General features: G+C 43.6%; 1 protein-coding gene and 1 long non-coding RNA gene across 3 annotated transcripts in view; both read right to left on the bottom strand.

Annotated features, from left to right (window-relative positions):
- LOC143135392 (NACHT, LRR and PYD domains-containing protein 12-like) overlaps positions 1–26,841 on the bottom strand; it is a 270,809-nt gene that overhangs the window by 18,013 nt on the left and 225,955 nt on the right. The window contains exons 9-13 of one of the 2 annotated variants that reach the window (XM_076296080.1): positions 11,455–11,553; positions 11,008–11,106; positions 8,654–8,733; positions 6,642–8,496; positions 5,023–5,193 (exon numbers count right to left, since the gene is read on the bottom strand). In XM_076296080.1, the coding sequence (XP_076152195.1) occupies positions 5,023–5,193; positions 6,642–8,496; positions 8,654–8,733; positions 11,008–11,106; positions 11,455–11,553 (2,304 nt within the window). The remainder of the gene's footprint in view (positions 1–5,022; positions 5,194–6,641; positions 8,497–8,653; positions 8,734–11,007; positions 11,107–11,454; positions 11,554–26,841) is intronic. The other variant, XM_076296074.1, reaches the window with a different exon arrangement.
- On the bottom strand, positions 15,395–26,563 carry LOC143136295 (uncharacterized). The gene is made up of 2 exons (XR_012989297.1): positions 26,493–26,563; positions 15,395–15,604 (listed from the first exon to the last, which is right to left on the bottom strand). It is a non-coding gene; the product is annotated as an uncharacterized LOC143136295 (long non-coding RNA).

The raw sequence follows: 26,841 nt of genomic DNA, 5'->3' as shown, positions 1-26,841 counted from the left end.
TCAGCTTAGAGATAGAGAATACAATGTTTAAAGTTGTTTCATGTTTAATGAAGTAGACTATCAAACCCGTTTTAACCAGGTCATGGTCCATCCATTTCAATAACCTGGCAGCTTCGAAAATCTAAGGCTGAACGTTCATAACATATTCTGTTTAGGTTACCATATAGGTAGCTTAGGTTAGTAGACCTAGTTCATAAAACAGAGTAGGCAAACCTTTTCTAAATTGTCATAAGCCGACAACATAGGCTACTGTAGTTGTTTAACTAACCCAACTCCACACGTCGTTCTCTGTTTACAGTAGGCTACATTATGCTTTCACTCAGTGGCCACAGGCACAGCACGTGAATCTGCAAGACACCAGCTTGCTAATGGTGGTAGTTCACTGTGATAAACATTAAAATTATAGCCTGACAAGCCAGACTAGGCAATAACATATTTGCTGCCGCTAGGGTGCGTCTAGATTTCTAGGCTATTAAAATTAGCTTTGAATTTAATCAATAAGATGTAGCCTTATAGCCTATGATCTCTGTGTAGACAATAGCCTAATGAAAACAGAAAAGACCTATCTGTCTGTGCCCTGGCTACAGTAGGCCTACAGTGTGCACTCCTATTGAATTTTCAGAACCAAGGAGAGAAATGAGAAAAATGTGTTACAGCTCTGTCTGCTATTTACACTAGGGCTGTCAATCGATTAAAAAAAATAATCGAATTAATTACATACTCTGTGATTAATTAATTTAAATTAATCGCATATATAATTTTTGCTGCGAAAGTATTTAAACTATTTAAATTCAAATGAATCATTGAATAATCAGCATTAGTGACATTAAAGTTAAAAAACTCTTTTATTATTATTTTCACTGTTCAAATAATGGGCATAATAATCTATGATATGACCTAATATGCTGAGGAAATAAATTCAACAGTGCTTCGGGAAGAAGTTTTTTTTTTCACATACAAGGCATTTCAGGCCACAGATATAACCTAGGGGACACAATGAAAATAAATTAACACTCCCCTCAATGTCAACACTTATTTCTTTGCATTGATGTGCGACTATAGAGTTGATGAACTCCGGTGATATGCAAATTCCTTGCTGCAGACATTGCAGAGGACTTTATTTTCAACACTTTATTTTTAACACCATCAGGCCATTTTTATAAAGTAAATGTTCCAATCAATGATCCAGGCAGCACGTTTTCTTCTCTCTCCTTCATTTTACAGTCTAATTTTTACTGACTAGAACGGCTCAGGGTCAAAGGTCATACGGTATCGATTAATTTTTTTAATCAGTTATTTTTTCTCAAATTAATTAATCTAAATTAATCAGTTATTTTGACAGCCCTAATTTACACCCATTCTTCTTGATACACAATGAATAAATATAAACATTTATAAAATGTTTATCAGTACATTAGACTACTTTGCAAATTGCTAAACCATATAATAGCCTGTCCTACCATTATCATTGAAATAGCATAATGCTAGAATTTAAATGCAAAAAAAAAAAAAGAAATGTCCAGCTCAGGTTCAGATGATTAAAGCTTTATAGGAATATAAAACTTAAGTTCCAGTTTACACCATTCAAATTGTGTGTATATTTTCTAGCTTTCGTATGCATTATGTTATATAAAACATGATATTATATTCTGCAGTGCAAAGATGCCCACTAAAGACAAGTTTTAAATAAAGTTAACACATTTTCTGAAAATTTTGTTCTATTTAGCACTTGCAGTTACCGCTTCAGCCACCAAATGACTTCAACATTAACGTGATAGTTAACTTCCCTCAAGCAACTGCCACGTCCTGAAAAGAATATCGGAACGTCACGTATTACCAACCGTCCCGTATGACCAACCTCTTACGTGTATGTGTCACTTAATATTCATTTCTATACAAACCAAGACGGCAGATTCCTAAAGAAACGCAAGCACCCACAGCATAAGTGTATCAGTCTTGTAAGGCTGTGTGTACAAATCTGCTTGGAGCTCCAGTGGAATTTTGAATTGCGATATGAATTCTCAGGCTAACCGTGTGTTAGGAATAGGTACCCACCAGCCCAGCACTAAACTGGGCGTGGTAAAAAAATCGGATATTTCAGGCAGTAAAAGCCCCGGTAAGAACCAGTGATGGGCAGTAACGCGTTAGAAGTAACGCGTTACTGTAATCCAATTACTTTTTTCAAGTAACGAGTAAAGTAAGGGATTACAATTGCAAAAACAGTAATTAGATTACTTTTACTTTCCTGCAAGCAGCCTGCGTTACTGCGTTAATAAACGTGATTTTGCCATAGACAGTAAAAGAATTTGGGATTTTGCCATATGGATTTTGTGAGACTAACTCGTGACAATGATGTAGGCTATAGCTGGCGATATAGATGTAAACAACAGACACACGTGTGCAAGACATGGAGTGCGGGAGAGAGCGCGAACATGGAGCATTTAATTCATTGCAGTTCAGACATTACGAAAAAAACATTAACACTGTAGCCTACACTCTTCGTGGGAATAAAAATGTTGTCTACAGCGAAAAATTCCACCTCAAATCTGAGCAAGCACCTAGCAAGCCGGCACAGGAATGTGAAACTCATTGAGACACCCCCAGATCCCGACATGACGGCTGCAGCAACAGGTGAAAATAGAGGACGTTGCGGGTTCCCTGTAGCCTACTGGCCCGTTATAACAGAAGCCAGGGCATTATAATATTCTGGCTGCATTCACTGTGATTTGGAAAATGGGCAAAAACATAATGTGGTCTTTGCCTTTTTGTTATGGGGCTGGTGAGTGTTGAAGTCTTCAATAATTCGTTTCCCTTAAACCAGCGTTTCTCTACTGGGTCGCGGAGACATGCCAGGTGGGGCGCGAAAAACAGGAGGAAAACAGAATTTTTTTTATCTGTAGCCTAGGCCCAGGTAGCACCCGATGTGCAATGGACGCACTGTGTTATTCATAGGGAAGCGCTCGTGTCAAGGCAGCGTGAGCGCATGTTTGAATCTGCAAGCACGTTCACACATTTCTTGAAGCTGGCCTATCTTAGCGATATATTTGGAAAGCTCAATGAGTTAAATCTCCAGTTACAAGGCAAAGACAAGCACCTACCTCACCTAGCAGATAAGATTACTGCATTCACCAAAAAACTTGAGGTATGGGACAGGCGCCTCGATCGCAACAGTATGCCTTTGAGAATCTGAGTGAAATCGCTGAAACGCTTTGAGAGCCACTCTTGTGATCCCATGTATTAAACAGTAGGCCTACATCACATCCCTGCAAAGTTTATTTCAAAAATATTTCCCAACCAGCAGTGCTCAGTATGACTGGATTATGGATCCATTTAATGCAGCATATTGGTATTTCATTGAATATATTGTACAATGTAATTGTATTGTACAGTAAAATATTGGCCTATGCTTCCTAATATTTTGCCGGAAAACAGAAATATGTGTTTAATTTACAATGGCACATTATGTATTTATTTATTATAATATCTGCAGCACCAGCTGATTTTAACTCTGCTGAAGAGGATATATATTTAGAACTTGTCATTATTTCAATACATTTGACAATTATAAGCTTGACCTACCACTTTCTTAGAGCGATGAGGGAGAGGTGGGGCTCGAAAAGGCCCCCTTGATCAAAGTGGGGAATGAAAGAAAAAGTTTGAGAACCACTGCCTTAAACTAAGCATTTACATGAAGCACAGTAGCCTATGCCGATTGAAACACATTCCACTCAGATAGGTGCTACCAGGCTCATATAGGCTATCACTTTTAATTGCAAACAAAATGTCTAGCTAGCTGTTTATACCAACTTAATATCATGACTATTGCTAATATAGTCCCAAATGTGGAGTTTGTGGACTAGCCATAGGCTTATATTTGAATGGAGCTGATCATTATGAGAGTTTTGTAGATGCTCTTTAAGTGACAGCGCACCATTTATAAATGAGTTAAACTGCATCAAATTAGTAGTATTTCTTAAGAAATATTTTAAACTAACAGTTCTGCTTTGGGCACCAAAATAGCCAGCAGCGGCACTGCACACACAGTTCAAACACATACTCTTCTTGACATTAGAACAGCCTACATGTGGCATGCAACAGCATTTTTTGTTTTGGTAAATGCATTACTCCTCTCTGCACTGCAACTGTTAAAAGATGTAAATGTTAATAGAGACTATGGTTTTAATATTTTTTTTGCTGTATTTTATTTACATCTATTCGAATAGTATACACACAAAAAAGTTAAGATTGAAACTAATAAAACCAAGTTTTAAAAAAGTGTATTCAGGTTGTGTATAGCTAGTGTGTTTTTGTAAAGTAACTAAGTAAAGTAATTAGTAAAGTAACTAATTACTTTTGAAAATAAGTAATCATTAAAGTAACTAGATTACTTTCTTGGATAAGTAATCAGTAATCAGTAACTAATTACTTTTTCCAAGTAACTTGACCAACACTGGTAAGAACCAAACTAGATTTTGTTCAAATCTACACACCTATGGTTACTGAAAAATGTAAGGTTCATTTATCAAATGTTATTTTGAAGTGTTAAAAAACATAGTTGTTTTAGAATTTTCAAAATAATTGGTTGGTAATTAGCATGTTTACGATACGTGACTATCGACCTCAGTGACTGTACGACTTAACTTTACTACACTTAACTGTTATGACAGCTTGTAGCCTTTTTAGTTACTTTTTCATCCCACTTTCAAAACCATGACATCGATGATATCGGAACCCTGCAAAATCATTATTTGATTGGTCAGGACCTCTATCGCATACAATATTTCACATCAAACGAGACAGTTTCGAATGTTTTTTTTTCATTGCAACAAATTCCGTCCTCGGTGAGTACAGACTAATTAGAATAACTGTGTTTATTAACCTGCTTAATTTTGTGTGAATTTCATCCGAAAAATTGGACTTGGTGTGGACAGGCCTTAAAACACATATAAAACACCAACCAAACCATAATGTGCCACACTAGTCCTAAAAATAATCCTTTACAAAGACATGTCTAACACCAACCTTAATGTCTGCAGTTTGCAGTTAGGACTAGATAGTCCCTTAGAGAGAAGCTGAACTCCAGAATCCCCCAGGTCGTTGTGATTCAGGTCCAGCTCTGTCAGGGAGTTTGGTGACTGTAGAACAGCAGCCACAATTCCACAGGACTTCTCTGAGAGTTTGCATTCAGCAAGTCTGCATAACAACACAAATAAAGACAAAATATTGCAGAGATGGATAAATGTAAGGGATATGTGCCCCGATAAATCAACACAATCAAGTGATCTTTCGCAGATCATTCCCATGCCAAATTACATACACATACACACACACACACACACACACACACACACACTGTATACATATAAGCAATTTATTTATGCCACACAATCAACCACAATCCTGTAATGAAGATGGAATTTCCCACTTCATAACATCAAAATATATCAAGTGTACACCATCTTGCATTTTTAAAACAGTAAAGATACTTATAAAATGGGTATTACACATCAATACAGCTTAGAAGAAGTCGAGAGGACTTCTAACTCACTAAGACCTATTCACAAACAATCCTAAGTCGCTTTTTGTGGCATTTCACGTCACGTTGCGATGTTACGGTTACAGGAGCTCTCAATTGAAAAAGGGAATAATTGTGCATTGTAGGCCTAAAAACTTACACCTAGGAGTTTTCTCTTAAAAAATATTCACAAAGGCTTTCAGACCTACTCTTAGTAAGGAAAAGTGACAACTCCTAACTCTAGCTCTGTTGTTATGGTTGACATCATTACTCATGCACGAGCTTGATTGAAGTGACCATCTTAATTGGCAAATGATTATAATGTGGGAATGATGGTAAAAACCTCCCCTATGATGATGAGTGACAGGTGACAGGTCTTTGCTGGTGAGAATGCGTGCACTACACAAGTGCTATGAAGGATGCACAATGATTAATAAATGGCCTAAATGAATAAAGAGTAAGACAAAACAAATAGCCTAGTAGCATAATGAAATACAGTAGGCCTATCTTTGCAATTTGAAGCAGTATCTTTGCAACAGGTTTTAAATGAATCTTTAAGAAGACACATAGGCTTACATTGGCAAAGAGGAGAAACAATTTGATTTACAATAAAACGTTACATTTAGTTTACATGCAATGAATGGTTTTGGTTGTTGGTGGTATTATTGCATCCCTTAATTACAATGCACAATTATTCCCTCGCGATTGACAGCTCCTGGAACCGCATGTTCATTTCAAAACATCGGCATCGTGACGTGAAATGCCACAAAAAGCGCCTTAGGATTGTTTGAGAGTTAGGAGTCCTCTCGACTTCTTTTAAGCTGTCCCAGACTTAGGTGCTACTTTTAGGGCTAAAATGCTTTGTGAATTACTCTTAGTCAAAACAATTAAGAGTCCTAAAGTTACGAGTGACACACCCATTATTTTTAGGAGTTTCTCCTAAATTCGGCAGTTAGGAGCTACTTTTAGCCTTAAAATTCTTTGTGAATACGGTCCCTGGAAAAGATCCCATTGATGCCTGTCAAAGAACAGATTAGTCTGGGTTCACCACAGCTAATAGTAGACTAGTGACTTAACATTATATGTAGTCACTATAGTTAGCACAGTCTCTCCATCAAAAACTCACCGTGCCTTTCTGCAGCACCTCACAGCTGGGATCAGTCTCCTGCGTCCCTCATCTGATGTGTTGTATTTCTTCAGGTCAATCTCATCCAGCACATCCTCAGACATCAGAAGCATGTGGGCCAGTGCTGAACAGTGGGCAGGAGACAACTTCTGTTTGATGTTCTTTGGTGATGACAAGTATGTCTGAATTTCTTTGTGCATGGAATCATCCTTCATTTCAAATAAGCAGTGGAAAAGATTGATGCATCGTTCAGGAGAGAGACCTTCTCTGTTGAGCTTCTTCATGTACTGACATGTTTCCTTGATGCTTTTTGAGCTGTTGTGTGTGCGGCTCAGTAGACCTCGCAGAAGTCGGTGATTGCCCTCCAGAGAAATGCCCATAAGGAAGCGAAGGAAGAGATCCAGGTGTCCGTTATGGCTCTCCAAAGCCTTATCAACTGCACTCTTAAGTAAAACATGCAAGTTGTCTTGAGGTTTTAATCTTAGTGCTGATTGAAAAGAAGATAAAAATGATGGATTGAGTTCATCTCTACGCTCATCACTGATGAGGGATTTCAGTGCCTCAAGGTTCTCCGCCAAATAAGAGTGAAACACAAACACAGCTGCCAGAAACTCCTGGACACTAAGATGCACAAAGCAGTAGACCTTCTTTTGTCGAGATTCCACAGATTCAGTCTTGAAGATTTCAGTGCACATGCCAGAGTACACTGAGGCTTCACTGACATCAATGCCACACTCTCTCAGGTCTTCCTCATAAAACATGAGGTTGCCATTCTCTAGATTCTTGAAAGCCAGTTCTGCCAGCTTAAGTAAAATGTTTCTTTGAGATTCCAGAAGTTTCTCTGTATCCGTTTCCGGTCCACACTGATACTTCTGATCCTTTCTTGTGGTCTGGATGAGCAAGAAGTGTATGAACATCTCAGTCAGCGTTTTGGGAATGTCTTTGATGTTTTTCCTTTCCAGCATCTGCTGAAGTACAGTAACTGCTATCCAACAGAATACTGGAATGTGGCACATAATGTGGAGACTCCTGGATGCCTGAATATGTGAGATGATTCTGTTGGCCTGACTCCCATCACTGATTCTCTTTCTGAAGTATTCTTCCTTCTGTTGGTCATTAAATCCTCGTACTTCTGTTACCTGGTCGATGTACTGAGCAGGAATCTGACTAGCTGCTGCTGGTCGTGAGGTTATCCAGATGAGTGCAGAGGGAAGCAGAGTTCCCTGAATGAGGCTCGTCATCAGAACATCCACTGATGATCTTTGTTTGACATCAGACAACTTACTGTTCTGTTCCAGATCCAGAGTCAACCGACTCTCATCCAAACCATCAAAGATGAAAACAACCCGACAGTCTTTGTATCCTTCACCATCATTCAGCTCCTTCAGCTCAGGGTGGAAGTCCAGCAGGAGCCTGTGAAGACTGTACTGATCATCCCCCCTGACTAAATTCAGCTCACGGAAAGAAAGGGGGAACATAAAATCTACATCCTTATTGGCTACCCCATCTGTCCAATCAAGAATGAACTTTTGCACTGAGACTGTTTTTCCAATGCCAGCAACACCTTTGGTCATCACAGTTCTGATGTGTTTCTCCTGTCCAGGTAAGGGCTTGAAGATATCATTGCAGTTGACTGGTGTGTCTTCTGTGGATTGAGATCTAGATGCTGACTCTACCTGCCACACCTCATGTTCCTTATTCACCCCTTCACTCTCTCCCTCTGTGATGTAGAGCTCTGTGTAGATCTCGTTGAGGAGTGTCTTAGGTTTGATAATGCCTTCAGATATGTTCTCAAACCTCTTCTTCAGACTGGCTTTATGAGTCTCTATAACTTTCTTCAGGACCTCATCACCTGCTTGGCAAAATTGAACAATGCAACTTTGAAGTCATTAGTTACTATCCAGTTTATCAGTATATAGTTCTGCACACTCAAGAGTCTTAATGAAGAGTCCCCATTAGCTCTGAACAGTTAAGTGTGATCAAATACCTGTGACAGTGGTCAGTGAGCTCACCTTGTTTGCAGAGGTGTGCACAGGTGGTGATGGCTGGGTCCCTCAATACCTGCTCACAGCTGGACTGATCCTGAGTCAGACTGAAGGATGCATGAGATGAACATGAAGGCAGATAATTAACTTGTGTAGGTTCCCTTTGCCATTCATGTTGTTAGATACTCAGTTGTATACAAATGTATATGATTGTATATAAATGTCTATTCTCATTTATTGTCTACACTAGGGCGGTCACTTTATGTTTGAAAATCGATTGCACAATCGATTGGACCAACCAACACAAGTTTCGAAAACTAAAATAGGGAATCGATTTTAACCAAATATGTACACTTTATTTTAAAAGAATTAAACAAATAAAAAAGATAGTGGTAACAAAACCCACAAACAAGCAGAAAAAGAAAATAAAGAATTCCAAAAGTGCAGTAGGCTGAAAACAAAATTCCCACCAATTTTATGCACCGGAAACTGGCTGCTGTGCTGCTGGTGTTTTGCCCAAAAATGGAGGACAACGCGATCGACATGTGAGAGACGAGTGATAAGCCCTAATAACTTGAGATATGGAAGCACTTCAGGTTTTGGGTAGATCAAACTATGGAGAAGGACAAAGCGGTACGCAAACTGTGCAGTCGTGAGTTCCTATGTAGGCGAAATTTTTTTGACATTTTTAATCGTAAACAGCCACGTTGAAGCATGCAGTAATGTTTTTCACTGATGTTATGGCAGTCCACTCTGCTTATTGTTTTTCGAGAATGTTGCATTCCTGTTTGTAATTGCGCACGAAAGTAAACGCTAATATAAATCATCAGAAATATTGCTGGCTTGTGTGTCTTCAAGCGCACTCTTTACGTTCATCCTAATGCCTGTAAGTTGTCCGTGGATTGGCCTATATATGGCTTTGAAAAAGCAAACGTCTTTAGACATAGAAAATCGATTTTACAATTGATTCAATGAACACTTATGTCTCAAAAATCGAACGGGAATTTTTCACAAAAGTGACAGCCCTAGTCTACACATGTATATTGTTCATATTTGTATATTGAACTGGCAGAGTTATCTGCATGCAAATGTAATTTTTGTTGTGAGTACTGAACAGTGCCACATCGGTCTTCACTTGGTAGAGCAGCACCAGCATGAAACCTGAGTTAGCAAGGAGGCAAAAACCTGTGGGTGCTATAGCGACTGTATCCAGGACACATCCTGACTTAAAACATGAGGATATACAGTATGTGAGAAACGTTGTGGGCCTGCCCTCTCCTTTCAAGTGAGGATAGCCAACATGTCATGTCATTTCAGTGGCAACTCCTTTACGTGACCGTACGATGCATCTAAATTTCTGAATTTTGGTGAGTACATTTAAAACTTCTTGAAGATGTGTAGGCTATTAAAATTTCACCAAAAATATTCTAAAATTTGAACAACTGTGGACATTTAGGTGAAATAATTTTATTAGGTGCATGGGGAAAAAAATTGGATGGCCATGGCATACTACACAAGCTAGGAAGTAAAGGGATCACAATTGACTGTAGCGAAAATTAGATGATATGATCGGTGGATTTACACTGGAATGCGTAGGCCTAAGCCAAAACAAAAACGGCTTCAAATTATGTAAGGCCTTATGTCTTTAATACTTAAAAAGAAAATGGAGGAAATTGAAAGACTTTGCAGTTCAGTGAAAATGTTGATGTGAAAGATGTTGCTGTTAACACAGATGAAATTCCTAACAACACTGATTTGCCAACGTCATGGCAAACTTTTCAGAATATGGGAGACACTGATGTTTCTACAGATAAGATTCCAGACAATGTCCTCGAGAACTTGAGAAGCGCTGTGGGTCTGCTCTCTCCTTAGATAAATAGATAGTACTATATAGATACTTTATTGATCCCCAAGGGGAAATTCCTTTCAAGTGAAGATAGCCCGACGTGTCTCCATGTCATATATTTCTCCTCCTATCAGGTTAGGTAGGGTCAGGTTCTTTGACATGATAAAGCATTAAACACACTATATCAACTCCCCAGCTGTTTTACAAGGAGCCACAAGGTCTATGCATGTCACCCCTGAACTGTGCATGTGTAAAGATAACAAGCCAATAGAACACTTCAGCAGAACTGAGGAAATCAGGTCTTTGTGATCTTCTGCAATTACAGTGAGAAGATTATTTATTTAGCTAGTTTTTAAATGTAATTGGAGATCATCTGATAGAAGCCATGCTCATAAACTGTATGTAGACACAGTCATAGTTGAGAGTTGACAGTTGATAGTTTTGTATATACTGTAAGGTGCTGTGTGTGTGTGTGTGTGTGTGTGAGTGTAGAATTTCATGTGACTGACATGTCCACAGACTGATGACGACTCACATTAGACCTGATGGAACTGGTTCACTGCTGAAGTCGGGCATATCACCCATGGACTTATCACTCTTCATGGACACACAGCTGGGCACTGGAGATGGAGGTCTGGTTACATAAAGAGACACAAGAAACGGATTAACATCAACTAATTCCTCTGCGGAGTAAACAACAATACATGCTCCATTTTAGAATTAATCTCTCTCTCTCTCTCTCTCTCACACAATGAACCAACTAGCATATCCCATTGTTTTCCTATAACGTATAACATATACAGTACATCTCTACATGGTGTCTGCCATTTAGGAGAGGTCAGTCCTTTACATCTCATCCATCCAATTTCCTTGTGTGTGTTTTGTGTGTCAGTGTGTGTGTGTGAGTGAGAGAGAGAAAGAGAGAGACAGTGAGTGTAGAATTTCATGTGACTGACATGTCAACAGACTGATGACTACTCACATTAGACCTGATGGAACTGGTTCACTGCTGAATTGGGGCATATCATCCATGGACCGATCACTCTTCATGGACACACAGCTGGGCACTGGAGATGGAGGTCTGTGTATCTGTGGGCTGGTTATATAAAGAGACAAGAACCTGAGCTGCACTCTAAAAGTTGCCGTTAATTTACACAGGCTCACAGTGGTGTAGTGCCGTTAATTCACACAGGTTCACAGTGGTGTAGTGCCGTTAATTTACACAGGTTCACATTGGTGTAGTGCCGTTAATTTACACAGGTTCACAGTGGTGTAGTGCCGTTAATTTACACAGGCTCACAGTGGTGTAGGCAACCTGCTGTATTCATGGCAGTCTATGGAGTGTGCCACTTCACAGTAGTGCACTGTTAAAATAACAGGAAAATAATGGCAACCCTACTGCCAGTTATTTATTTAACAGGGACACATTTTAGAGTGTAGATAAACTCATTCCTCTGTAAATTTCTTGACACTTACATCAGTAATACATACAGTTAAGAACAAAATGACTCATACCCCTGGCAAATATTGATTTAATGTTGATTTTCTCTTTAACAATATGTTTGTTCTGACTGAAAATGACACTGCCACATGCCGGTTGTAAGACAATGTGGTAGAAACATGGAATCATTCATGACTCAAAACCCAGATTGCTGTTAAAAAGGTGCAGTGTAGAATCATAATGGAGACATGGAGAGGCTTGGTAGGTGTTATAAGAACCATTTTGAGAGCTGTGAATGCAAATAAATATGTGTCCATTGATTATTTAAAAAGGGGTATGAATAATTTTGGACACGCCATTTTTAATAAAAATATTAAAACAGATGGAATGCTTCTTTTTTGATTCCATGTTTCTACCACATTGTCATACAACCTTTTGGCATGTGGCAGTGCCATTTTCAGTCAGAACAAACATTAAAGAGAAAATCAACATTGAATCAATATTTGCCAGAAGTATGAATAATTTTGTTCTTAACTGTACTTCATTGTAGAATGTATTTTTCTCTATCTCCTAACCTAATATGTTTTTATCAAGGTTATCAGAAATTCAGAATATACAGTATATTCAGTATATTCCTCTGTACAGATTCTACACCAGAAAGGCCACTTTACATGTAACTGTAATCATGGCAGTCTATGGAGTCACTTCTAGCATTTTGGTGGAGAACTGCAAACCTCCACAGACACAGCTACACACACAGACCAACGCGCAACTAAAAAAAAAGGTTCACAGCTACACACACAGACCAACGCACAACTACAAAAGATTCACAGCTACACAGATAGACCAACACACAACTACAAAAGGTTCACAGCTACACAGACAGACCAACGCACAACTACAAAAGGTTCACAGCGGTGTAGGCAACTTGTAGCGTGGCTCCTACACATTAACCCTAAGTCAGACTTCAGGCTGCAGAAGTGTTACTGCAAGAAGATAAATTCCCAGTGATTAGCCAAATGAGTCCATAATGAGAATACTGTCATGTCCAGGCTATTTCTCTATAGATGGTACCTACAGATGGTACCTACAGATGGTATGTAAGGGATAATGAACCTGAATTTCCCCTTGGGGATCAATAAAGTATCTATCTATCCATCTATATATCTATCTACTGTATAGAACACCGGTCAATAACTGGAAATAGGTCCCGACAGGGCAAAAACCGCACTTGTTCCGCCCTGAAGGGACCTATTTCCCCTACAGATGGTACCTATAGATGGTATGTAAGGGATAATGTAACAAAACCAGACTTATTACACGACTACTTGCCAAAATGGAAAAATAAACTCCCCACGATATGACTCTTTAGCCTAGCCTACATATGTGTTACTGTTTCATCTTTGCTTTTGTTGATAAACAAATAGTTCACAACACACGCTGAACTTGAATCAAACATTCTTTAGAACACTGTCTGCTTTGATACGAAACCCATTTTCCTTGACAGTGGTCTGTTATCGAGAAATATGAACACCGAACTTTGGGAAGGCCCATTCAAGGATACAAGGAAGTTTATTGTCACATGCATATAGTTACTGGAAGTAAGAAATGCAGTGAAATTATGTCTGGTGTCAGCCTATTTGTGCATTTATGGGGGGGGGGGGGGGGGTTTAGTAGATTAAGTGGCAAGGGCTGCATAAGAAAGGTGGGGGAGGATTGGGATTTGGGGGGGGGGGGGGCACCAACAAGGAGCACCCAAGAGCAACAGGGGCAAGGAAAAACTCCCTTACCAAGGAAGAAACCTTGGGCAGATCCATGGCTCAAGGGGCTAACCCAACTGCCAGGGGTCTTGGTGTGTGTGTTGGGGGGGTGACAGGGGAGATGGGATAGTGTACTGTGAATGTGGGGAGAGGGCAGTGTGCAATATGTGTGTTGGAGAAGCTTCCTCATGAGACAATGTACTGTGTATTGGGGGGGGGGGGGCAGTGTGCTGTAAGCATGTTGGGGATGTGTTTTGGAGAAGCTTCCTGATGAAATAATGTGCTGTGTAGGTAGGGGAGAGGGGGGGGCAGTGTACTGCAAGTATGGTGAAGGGACTTACTATTGCAAGCAGAGTACTGTATGTATGATGTATGTGAGTGATGACAGTGAAGATGTGTGTGTGGCGGGAGGGGAATGGAGCAGTGACTGTGTGTGTGTGTGTGTGTGTGTAGTGTGTGGGTAGGTGGGGGCAGTGTGCTGTAAGTATGTAGAGGATGTGTGTTGGAGAAGATCCTGAAGACAATGTGCTGTCTATGTAGGGGGGGGGGCAGTGTGCAGCAAGTATGTAGAGGAGGCTTACTGTAGCAAGCAGTGTGCTGTATGTATGTGAGGTGATGACAGTGATGATGTAAGTGTGTGTGTTGGGGATGGGGGTGGGGGGGCAGAAAGGCTAGGCAATCAAGGACATGGGTAGATAAATGGAGGAGAAATCAAAAATAATAAATAAAAAGTTCTATGGAGATGTGCAAAAGTTGGAGAAAGTCAGATATGTGTGTGTGTGTGTGTGTGTGTGTGTGTTTTGACGTGTGATGAAATAAGAAAATTAATAAAAGGTCTGTAGCATAGGGTGACTCCATCAGAGTGTGTGGGGACAGGTATGATGCCTACTGTATCTGTGTACTAACTTACCCTCCATCAGAGTGTGTGGGGACAGGTATGATGCCTACTGTATCTGTGTACTAACTTACCCTCCATCAGAGTGTGTGGGGACAGGTATGATGTGTACTGTATCTGTGTACTAACTTACCCTCCATCAGAGTGTGTGGGGACAGGTATGATGCCTACTGTATCTGTGTACTAACTTACCCTCCATCAGAGTGTGTGGGGACAGGTATGATGTGTACTGTATCTGTGTACTAACTTACCCTCCATCAGAGTGTGTGGGGACAGGTATGATGCGTACTGTATCTGTGTACTAACTTACCCTCCATCAGAGTGTGTGGTGACAGGTATGATGCCTACTGTATCTGTGTACTAACTTACCCTCCATCAGAGTGTGTGGGGACAGGTATGATGCGTACTGTATCTGTGTACTAACTTACCCTCCATCAGAGTGTGTGGGGACAGGTATGATGTGTACTGTATCTGTGGATTCACTTACCCTCCATCAGAGTGTGTGGGGACAGGTATGATGTGTTCTGTATCTGTGGATTAACTTACCCTCCATCAGAGTGTGTGGGGACAGGTATGATGCGTACTGTATCTGTGTACTAACTTACCCTCCATCAGAGTGTGTGGGGACAGGTATGATGCCTACTGTATCTGTGTACTAACTTACCCTCCATCAGAGTGTGTGGGGACAGGTATGATGTGTACTGTATCTGTGGATTAACTTACCCTCCATCAGAGTGTGTGGGGACAGGTATGATGTGTACTGTATCTGTGGATTCACTTACCCTCCATCAGAGTGTTTTGGTGGTTTGCTGATTTGTTGCACACAGCTGTGTGCTGCAGACTCTGGTCTGAGTGTCTCACTGTGACCTGCAGCCTCCTCTCTCTCCTGAGAGACACTCATCCTAGCAGCAGTGGGAGAGTCTCTCTAGGAATGTACATGAGACATATGCAGCTTTACATCTTGTTTCATGTGTCACCACATACTATAGATTATAGCTGTAGCTAAACATGAACCGCTGTCTTTGTTTTCAATATTCTGACAAGAAGAAACAACAGAACAAATATAAGATGGTGAAAGAAGCACAACAAACATGCAGCTGTAACTAAACAAGAATCAGAAATGTTAAGGTGTAGGCTAAATTCCTCAGTACAGATTAAGGTCTTTGGCCTAGTTTGCTTTATCATGACAGTTGGGTCTGGATTAAGCGCACGCTCATCCCAGGCCAGGCCCATGGGGTCAGAGGTCAAGGGTAGGGACCCTAAAACCATAGATATTAGAAAGCTAGATACGCATTGGGCTCCAGAACCTACGTAAATAGCGACGCCATCTTGGTGGAGGCAACAATCACTGGAGGCCAATGGAGGAGCATGTGACTCTGACTGGAAATCAGACAGGTGTCCGTGATTGCCTGCAAGTGTTGCCCATAGACAATAAAGGTGCTGCCCCCAGCAATATGGCGGCCATGGTTATGATGCCACCTAATAGAATAAACTCGACAGACAATGTGGTATCTAGCTTTCTAATATCTATGCCTAAAACCATGTTGTCTGCTCCAGGGTTGACCCTCACATCCAGATTTACAATACACATACTCTTTCTTTTTTTTCTTCAACCATCTATTTTATTTTAAGACAGATCATTGTCCACACACCTGCATGCCTCCTATGTGTCTGCCGCTAACGCGACAAGAGACCTCTCCAGAATAAGTCCCGCCTCTGTAATTGACCTCTGAAGTTCGCCTACAAAAAAGAACCAAAACGGACATCTTTGCCCATATAAGGAGATCCGGTTCTTAATTGAAGCTAACTACCTATGGCAAGTTGCATTGAAAGTTAGCTCTGGGGTAGCAAAAATCTAAGTGTGCCGCCCTCACGTACTGGAGATCACAGTATCCACTCGAAGGCAGAGGACAAAAGTGTGTTCAGGAAAACATCTGCATTTCAGACTTTCATCCCCGCGAGAGTTTAGCAGGTGCGATAAATCAAAATCCCCATGTTATTTTCCCATAAGAAAAATCGCCAGATACCGAATGTCAAAGATGGCAGCTTTTTTGTAGGCGAACTTCAGAGGTCTATGGGGAATAACATGGCGTTTCGAAATATGTAGGTAGCTTAGTTGAAAAAGCTGGTGGGCAGATTAACCTACACACTTCTGCCATATAGTTTCCACTGGATTTTTTGATTGTCGGTGCCGTTTAAGTAGTATACTATAGACTATACTACTCAAACGGCACCGTCACCTACTACTACTTTGTCACCTACAGAGTTTGACAGGTACGATCTTTCAAAACGCCATGTTATTTCCCATAGACAATCCACGCCCGGAAGTTGGATGGATACGGAAGATAGGAGGCGGGATATATTCTGGAGAGGTCTAGAGGCTTGCTTTGACACTTTTCACGTTTCAGCCAATCAAATGACAGCATATCTAAACTGGTTGTACTGGAGATGTAGTCTACACTTTATGAGCATCATGAACGACATCATAATAAAACAAATAATACGAATGACTTCGCTAAAGTATGACAATTTCGTCACCCCAAAGTGTTGGTATGGATATGTCCCTAATGCAAACATATGTCCTTGCTGGTCACAGGTGTGGCAGGATGGATTGGGGTTGCATCCAGCCATCCCCCTTCTCATTTGGTTATGGTTGGCTCTCGTCTTTTCTATCTAGTTCGTGGTTGGCTCACATTATGTCTTTGGTGGCCAATCATTTCACAAGGGAGACGTTATAGCTCGAACATACCCCTAGGGCAGCACGCAACGCTAGAAGTTTGTATTGTTTGGGTTCACCTGATTTCCGGTTGTGTCGCAGGTACGTAAAGGCCTACCGCAAATGTTTTACCGTTGCCCAGCTTGCTCGTGGCTTATGTGGAGCTCCGATCTTTTATAGAACTCTCTGCTGTGTTGTGGCTACCCCGTCTTACATCAGATTGAGCGGAATAACGCATCGTTACAGTCATTGCCTCGCACGCCAAGCATTGCCTGCGAGCTTCATGTATCAACACGCTGTGGCTCAGGGATAGCTACCATAGCAACGAAGTGTTTGCCGGCCTGCCTTAGAACGACTGCTGCTTTGCCTAGCTGCTGTTTGCGCACAATCATCTATCTGCTGTGCGACTTATTAGGATCAAGCTAATTGACTGAGCCCATCGACTTGAACGAACTGTATCCTAGGCCACTGGTGTGGCCGGCCGAGCACCTGCCCTCAGACCTGAATGAATGTGTTTGTTACGTGGTGCAGTGACTGAGTGGTTGTGTGTCTTTGTCCCCTGAATTGTGAATTCATTTGGTTTGTTTGTTTTCTTTCAGTTGTTTTGTGTCATTTGTGCTCTTCGGCAGGAGGCCGTTTGCTTAGTGCTGTGGAATGCCAGGAACCTAGTTTACTTTGTCAATTGTTTCCATGTAATGCTATTATTTGTCATTTGAGTTGCATCATTGAGAGGAGGTGATTATCGCTGCGGAGAATCAGTGCTGCCGTTGTTTCGCAAACATCATTTCATTGTCTTTGTTTGTTTCAGTTATTTCTACTAACCTGTCTTTGTCTGTCTGTGTCTGTCTGTGTCTGTCTGTGTCTGCCTGTGTCTGCCTGTGTCTGCCTGTGTCAGTGTGTGTCAGTGTGTGTGTGAACCTACGACCTGTAGTTAACACTGTCTTCTGTCCTTGCTGTATGTCCAGGTGCTGAGTGCTGACGGTGGGAACGGTGTCCTCGAGGTGGTGGGACCTCTTCAGTGTGTAGTGTGGGTGCTCTCACAGTGTGACCGTAGCCGTGCTGTGTATGTGTTTGCGTGGCCTTGCACGTGTGTCTGGGGTGGATTCTTTGGATACTCATACCTGAGTCGCTGGACGCCCACCGGTAAGCCTCAGTCTGGTTCTGTGTGTGTGTGTGTGTGTGTGTGTGTGTGCGTGAGACTATGCCAGTACACTGACCCATGTACCACCCATATGTGGTGTTTGTTGTTGTGCATATTTGATGTACTGTTTGCTCGCTACCGAATTGCTGTGATTTTGTGACATTGTAGTGATATAGTGACTCATACTCAGTGTGAAGTGTTTTTACCATTGCTGACGTCAGCTTTTAGAGTGCCTAATACTTGCTGTGTTTTTGGACTAATAAAATTGTATTTTTGTATGGAACCACATCTCTGTTTGCTCAGTACCCGAACCTGATTGCCTAATCTGATAGAGGTCTTAGTGGTCATTTACAGTTCCCCGGGTTAGACCCTGGGGTGGCGTAGTCGAACTCCATTACTGCCGCTGCTACAATTTGGCGTAGTCGGCAGGATGTACTGACTATAACAGAGACGTGTGTCCTATTCTGTTGTGTGGTGTATAAGTATCATTTTTTTGTCTTGGTTGAGGGCAGCTGCATGGAATATAGTTATATAACGATTCTTTTCAGGCAAAGCAGCAGTTATTCTCACGTGGACCCATAACTTGTCAGGTAAGGTTGTTGGGGATAGTGTTCTGTTTCTTCTGTACTGAGTTTGTGATCTGGGTTAGCCATGGACGAGGAGCTACAAGAGTTGAGGGATTTAGTGGCCCAGCTTAAAGCAGACAATGAAAGGCTTCGTCAAGAGCAGGCTTCAGCTCCACCGGATTCTAATGTAACCCCCACAGCACCCAATTTGCCACCACCCGTTAATGTTACAGTTAATGATGACTCTGCCAATAGCTGTGCTACTACTAGTAATGGTACGGCTCCTGTCCCCATAACAGAGAGGTTGGTTTTCGTTCCGCGTGAACGTAAATGCCCCATTTTTAGTGGGAAATCAGGCCAACGGCTGAGTGAGTGGCTTGAGGAGGCACAAGCAAGTATGAGAGTGCGACATTTAGCAGCTAGTGATCAAGCCGATTTCCTTTATGACCATTTAGAGGGGGAGGCTCGCGAAGAAATAAAGTACCGCCCTAGCACTGATCGGAGAGACCCAGCTTGTATAATTGCCATATTAAAAGAACTTTATGGTTGTACCGATTCATATGTAGCCTTACAGGAGGCATTTTTCTCACGAAGGCAGCAGGAGGGCGAAACCCTCCAAGAGTTTTCTTTGGCCCTTATGAATCTCATGGCTAAAGTTAAGGACCAGGCTCCTGATGGTATGCCAAGTGCCGAAGCCCTACTTAGGGATCAATTTGCTGAACACGTCCTTGATGGTGCTTTACGCCGTGAGCTAAAGCAGATGGTGCGGCGGCAGCCCACTGCAACCTTGCTGGAGGTCAGAAGGGAAGCCATGCGGTGGGAGCGAGAAGGGTTGCCTGGCGGCCTGAGGGGTCGCAGCCACTCTGTTCCCTCAACTATTGGCATCCAGTATAAGGTACAGGGTAGCCCGCATGATCCGCCTCGGACACCCCCGCCATCTGAAGTGAATGAAATAAAAGAGATGTTGAGACTTCAACAGGAACAGTTGCGATGTCAACAAGAGCAATTACAGCAGCTTACCCAAAATCTCGTAAACTTGCAACGCCCCGACAAGCGCAGTCGCTCACCCCGTAGAGGCCCGTTAATATGCAGGCGGTGCCAACAGCCTGGTCACTTTGCTAGTGAATGTGATGGGGTTCGGGCCCCTTCTCAATCCCATTTCTCGGGGCGAAACCCTCCCTCTGATAGCCAGGCCCGGCCAACTTCGACGTCGGGAAACTAGTGCCCACCGGATGGCAGAGCCACACATCCGGTGGGGCAAGCCCTGGCTCGAGTAGTGATTCCCCAAATTTGACTAACATTTCAAAGTTAATGGCCTCCTGCCCGCATGTTGAGGTGATGTTGGGTGGGGTTAAGGTGCCTTGCTTGGTAGACACTGGGTCTATGGTGACTACTGTCACTGAGAGTTTTTTTTCACAGCAATTTAAGCCGTGGGGTCCAGAACGTCTTCGCTCTTGCCATTGGTTGCAACTTAGGGCAGCCAATGGCCTAGCCATTCCGTACAGTGGTTACTTAGAAATAGATATTGAGCTCTGTGGGAAGTTGATGCCGCAATGTGGTGTATTAGTAGTTCATGATCCTCCAAGTAGCTCCCATACTTCAGTACCTGGCGTTTTGGGAATGAACGTGATTCAAAAGTGTTTCAAAGAGCTCTTTGGACTTCACGGTCTGGCTTTATTCGAGTTGCCATTAGTGTCAAAGGCACCTCTTTCCGTCCAACAGGCTTTCCAACGATGCCATAGCAGTAGCCTGCAGTCATCTGGAGGGGCTGGGAGTAAAGTTAAGGTTCGGGGTAAGAGGGCTTGTAGAATCCCTGGTGGCACAATGAAGCTGGTGCCTGCTACCTGTTCCGACCAGTATTCTGGAGCCACGGTGTTATTGGAACCACCAGAGTCGGGATTACCAGCAGGCTTGCTAGTCTCTCCTGCTTTCATTCGAGTGATTCGAGGCACTGCCCACATACCGGTTGTCAATGTGGGCACCGCCGATGTGCTGCTCTACCCCCGCACGGTTGTAGGTGTGTTAGAACATGCCCACATTGTTAGCTTACCAGCAGGCATCACTGAAGTGCCCTCCCACACTGCTACTGTGTTCTCTCAATCAGCATCTGCCACGGTGCCGGACCAGATTGAGGCCTTGGACCTGTCCCCTTTGTCTAGGGAGGACCAAGGACAAGTACGATCCTTGTTAAGGAAATACACCCATGTCTTTTCAGCCCATGAATTAGATCTGGGGTGTACTAACTTAATTGCCCATGAGATCCCCCTTCAAGATAGTGCCCCAGTGCGACAACGCTATCGACGCATACCCCCATCAGAGTATGAGTTGGTAAAGGAACACATCAATCAACTGCTGGAAACGCAGGTGATTCGAGAAAGTTGCAGTCCATACGCTTCCCCCATAGTTCTCGTCAAAAAGAAAGATGGCAGTCTGCGTATGTGCGTGGATTACCGACAATTAAACAGCAAAACAAGAAGAGATGCATTTCCTCTTCCACGCATAGAAGAGTCTTTAGATGCGCTGACAGGGGCGCAATGGTTTTCCACCCTCGATTTGGCTAGTGGTTACAACCAGGTACCGGTTAGAGAAGACGACAAGGCCAAAACCGCTTTTTGCACGCCCTTCGGATTGTTTGAGTGGAACCGGATGCCATTTGGACTCTGTAACGCTCCCAGCACCTTCCAGCGCTTAATGCAGCGGATATTCGGCGACCAACAATGTCAGTCTTTGCTTCTTTATCTGGATGACATTGTGGTCTTTTCCGTCTCCGTTAAACAACATCTGGAGAGGCTGGGTGTGGTGCTGGGTCGGCTGGAGCATGAAGGGTTAAAGGTGAAGCTCTCGAAGTGTGCGTTTTTCCAGCAGCAAGTAAGGTATTTGGGTCATGTAATCTCAAACCAGGGTGTGGCCACTGACCCCAGTAAAATTGAGGTGGTATCGTCATGGCCAACTCCTACCACCGTCTCTGAGCTACGATCCTTTTTGGGATTCGCTAGCTATTACAGACGATTTGTCGAAGGCTTTGCTAAGCTGGCTGCCCCGTTACATCGGCTAGTGGCAGAGCTGGCTAACGTGGGGCCAAGAAAAGGGCCTCAAAAGGCATCCATACGAACCTGGCCTAGTGAGTGTCAGGCCAGTTTTGAGAATCTCAAGACAAAACTGACTACTGCACCAGTACTAGCGTATGCAGATTTTGCACTCCCTTTCATTTTAGAGGTTGACGCGAGCTATGGGGGCTTAGGTGCGGTACTGTCGCAGGAGCAAGGAGGCCGAGTGAGGCCCATTGCCTATGCCAGCCGGGGGTTGAGACCGGCAGAAAGGAACATGCAAAATTATAGTTCCATGAAATTGGAGTTCTTGGCCCTTAAGTGGGCCATGACTGAAAAATTTCGTGAGTATCTGCTGGGTCACAAGTGCACGGTCTATACAGATAACAACCCACTGAGTCATCTGGCCTCAGCGAAGTTTGGTGCCACAGAGCAGCGTTGGCTGGGCCAACTGGCTTCATTTGACTACGAAGTCAAATATCGGTCCGGGAGGAGTAACAAAAATGCAGATGCACTATCTAGGCTGCATCTCCCGGACTCTCAAACGGCAGAAGCTATAGCCCCAGGCACCACTCTTCCCCAGCCACTGCAACAAGTGCTACAGCCAAGGCCGGCTAAGGTCACCCAATCGGTCATTTCTGTTCTACCGACCCATACACCGGCTGAGATTTCTGCTTTGCAGCAGGCTGACCCCACCATTCAGGAAGCCTTAGTCTTTTGGAGGCGGGGGGAACGACCCAGCCCTCAAGAACGCAAACAGACCTCACCACAGGCGTTGTCTCTGCTTAAACAGTGGGATCGCTTAGTGGAGTGGGATGGTATTGTTTATCGTAAGGTCTTTCGTTCGGACGGGGGGGAAACGGTATGGCAATTGTTGCTGCCTGAGGCCATGCAAAAAGAGGCACTGACGCAGGCCCATCAGCAACATGGCCACCAGGGAACCGAAAGGACCCTGGAGCTCCTACGGCAACGGTGCTTCTGGCCTGGTATGGCTTCGGATGTGGCACGCTGGTGTCAGTTGTGCGAAAGATGCCAGGTGGCTAAAGACAACCATCACACTGCACAGAGCTTCATGGGCCACCTGCTAGCAGGGCGACCCAATGAAATCTTGGCAATTGATTTTACCACCCTAGAGCCAGCCAGGAGTGGGCAGGAGAATGTCTTAGTAATGACGGACATTTTCAGTAAATACACTTTGGCCGTCCCGACCAGTGATCAACGTGCTTCTACAGTGGCACAGGTGCTGGTAGGAGAGTGGTTTTCAAAGTTTGGGGTCCCTGGTCGAATTCATTCGGACCAGGGTCGTAGCTTCGAAAATGGGCTCATCCAGCAGCTCTGTGGTTTATACGGAATACAGAAAACGCGCACTACTCCGTATCACCCAGCGGGAAACGGGCAGTGCGAACGTTTTAATAGGACCATGCACAACCTGTTACGAACCTTACCAGTCTCACAAAAACGAGACTGGAATTCGTGCTTGCCACAAATCCTGTATTGCTATAACACCACTCCCCACCAGGCCACAGGGGAGTCACCATTCTTCTTGATGTTTGGGCAAGAACCACGTCTGCCATTGGATTTCCTATTGGGCAATGTCCCAGAGCCCGCTGGTGCCACGGTTCACGAATGGGTCCAAGAACATCAGGCTCGGTTGCAACTTGCGTTTCACGGAGCCCGAGAGCGGCTGCAAGCATCGGCTACACGCCGTAAAGCAAACCATGACCGGCGAGTTCGCGAGGCACCCCTAGAGGAGGGCCAGTTGGTATATCGCAGGGATCTTGGGGTGAGGGGCCGCCATAAAATCCATGACCTTTGGAACTCAGCAGTGCATCAGGTACTGCGAGCGCCAAAAGAGGGGGGCACGGTGTACACTGTGGCACCAGTAAATGACCTGAACAAGGCTCGGCAGGTGCATCGCTCCCTGTTAAAACCAGTGGTCTGTGAAAACGTGCCTGAGCCCCCTGCTAGTGATCAAACTGTTACTCAACCATTAACCTCACAGGTAATCCAGCAAGACGACTGGCTGGGTGATTTTGACCTGATGATCCAGGGTCCACCAATTCCTCAGCTGGTGGCTGAGTCCCAAATTGTCAGATCACCAGTAGCAGCCTCTCCTACAGGGGAGCCTCCAGAAGGGGAGGCAGCCATTACTGATCCCAGTACTTTGTCCCTTTCAGCTCCACATGTAGATGTGAGTGGCCCTCTACCCCCTGTGGAGGCTTCACTGCCTGGCCCCTCTGATGGGACTGAAGTGAGAGTGCGAAAGACCTCCAGGTCAAGGGCTGGACAACACTCTAATCCCCACCACCTCCCAAGACCAGTGTTCTAATGGCACAGAGAACTGCTTTGTTGATGCCAATGGTTCACATTCCTTAGTTCATCGTCGGGGCGCCGATTTAAAAAGGCAGGGTAGATTGTGGCAGGATGGATTGGGGTTGCATCCAGCCATCCCCCTTCTCATTTGGTTATGGTTGGCTCTCGTCTTTTCTATCTAGTTCGTGGTTGGCTCACATTATGTCTTTGGTGGCCAATCATTTCACAAGGGAGACGTTATAGCTCGAACATACCCCTAGGGCAGCACGCAACGCTAGAAGTTTGTATTGTTTGGGTTCACCTGATTTCCGGTTGTGTCGCAGGTACGTAAAGGCCTACCGCAAATGTTTTACCGTTGCCCAGCTTGCTCGTGGCTTATGTGGAGCTCCGATCTTTTATAGAACTCTCTGCTGTGTTGTGGCTACCCCGTCTTACATCAGATTGAGCGGAATAACGCATCGTTACAGTCATTGCCTCGCACGCCAAGCATTGCCTGCGAGCTTCATGTATCAACACGCTGTGGCTCAGGGATAGCTACCATAGCAACGAAGTGTTTGCCGGCCTGCCTTAGAACGACTGCTGCTTTGCCTAGCTGCTGTTTGCGCACAATCATCTATCTGCTGTGCGACTTATTAGGATCAAGCTAATTGACTGAGCCCATCGACTTGAACGAACTGTATCCTAGGCCACTGGTGTGGCCGGCCGAGCACCTGCCCTCAGACCTGAATGAATGTGTTTGTTACGTGGTGCAGTGACTGAGTGGTTGTGTGTCTTTGTCCCCTGAATTGTGAATTCATTTGGTTTGTTTGTTTTCTTTCAGTTGTTTTGTGTCATTTGTGCTCTTCGGCAGGAGGCCGTTTGCTTAGTGCTGTGGAATGCCAGGAACCTAGTTTACTTTGTCAATTGTTTCCATGTAATGCTATTATTTGTCATTTGAGTTGCATCATTGAGAGGAGGTGATTATCGCTGCGGAGAATCAGTGCTGCCGTTGTTTCGCAAACATCATTTCATTGTCTTTGTTTGTTTCAGTTATTTCTACTAACCTGTCTTTGTCTGTCTGTGTCTGTCTGTGTCTGTCTGTGTCTGCCTGTGTCTGCCTGTGTCTGCCTGTGTCAGTGTGTGTCAGTGTGTGTGTGAACCTACGACCTGTAGTTAACACTGTCTTCTGTCCTTGCTGTATGTCCAGGTGCTGAGTGCTGACGGTGGGAACGGTGTCCTCGAGGTGGTGGGACCTCTTCAGTGTGTAGTGTGGGTGCTCTCACAGTGTGACCGTAGCCGTGCTGTGTATGTGTTTGCGTGGCCTTGCACGTGTGTCTGGGGTGGATTCTTTGGATACTCATACCTGAGTCGCTGGACGCCCACCGGTAAGCCTCAGTCTGGTTCTGTGTGTGTGTGTGTGTGTGTGTGTGTGTGCGTGAGACTATGCCAGTACACTGACCCATGTACCACCCATATGTGGTGTTTGTTGTTGTGCATATTTGATGATGTACTGTTTGCTCGCTACCGAATTGCTGTGATTTTGTGACATTGTAGTGATATAGTGACTCATACTCAGTGTGAAGTGTTTTTACCATTGCTGACGTCAGCTTTTAGAGTGCCTAATACTTGCTGTGTTTTTGGACTAATAAAATTGTATTTTTGTATGGAACCACATCTCTGTTTGCTCAGTACCCGAACCTGATTGCCTAATCTGATAGAGGTCGTAGTGGTCATTTACAGTTCCCCGGGTTAGACCCTGGGGTGGCGTAGTCGAACTCCATTACTGCCGCTGCTACACAGGCTAGCGCCTGTAGTAGGTTAGCCCATCTAGTTACGCACGACGATTTTGTGCTTGATGCCATAATCTGGACCTGGCAAAAGAGTAGGCTACCTCGACATATTATGCTAGCCTACTATGTAGTTAAATTAAGATATATAATATATTCAGTAGCCTATCTTATATTTTAATGTTAGCAATCCCGCATTTAGCCTACTAGTGGTTTGTTTGTTTGGACAAGGCCTGCTTACTTACCCCAAAGGCGGAAATCTTAAACAACGACAATTCATGCTACGAAATTCTAATGAGTTTATTCCAAATATTCCACATACCGAAAACACAAAGTGAATGACAATATGAACACATTAAATAGTGGGTTTCTTACCTTAGGCTACAAACGGTGTGCTCTCGATACAAGACAAACTTACTGATGCGGAGTCTGACTATGTAGCCTACTTTCGCTTTTGGTTAGACCAACTTAAAAGTCCCTCCCCCTGTCAAAAGCGATTTTAGATCATAGTTTAATGAAAGTTATGGCAGGCTAAATTGAGTCCAGTAAATAAAGTGAAAGATCAGCGCTCATCTGTCGAGGTGCAGGATTAGTAGGCAGCTTATAAAATATATAATAATTGGATCTACTTTGCCGACCGAAAGCTTGCACTGATTCAAAGTAAAAACATTGAAATTGCAGACAAACTCTCGGACAATCTTACCCAGATAGCAAGCATACGTTG

Source organism: Alosa pseudoharengus, unplaced genomic scaffold (genome assembly GCF_046254945.1).
Source record: "Alosa pseudoharengus isolate Yale_2024_CS ecotype anadromous, Long Island Sound unplaced genomic scaffold, YU_APseudo_1.1 YU_APseudo_1.1_scf_1, whole genome shotgun sequence".
Classification (NCBI taxonomy): Eukaryota; Metazoa; Chordata; class Actinopteri; order Clupeiformes; family Clupeidae; genus Alosa; species Alosa pseudoharengus.
The sequence above is the reverse complement of the archived record's forward strand: the minus strand, read 5'-3'. Positions and strand labels throughout refer to the sequence as shown.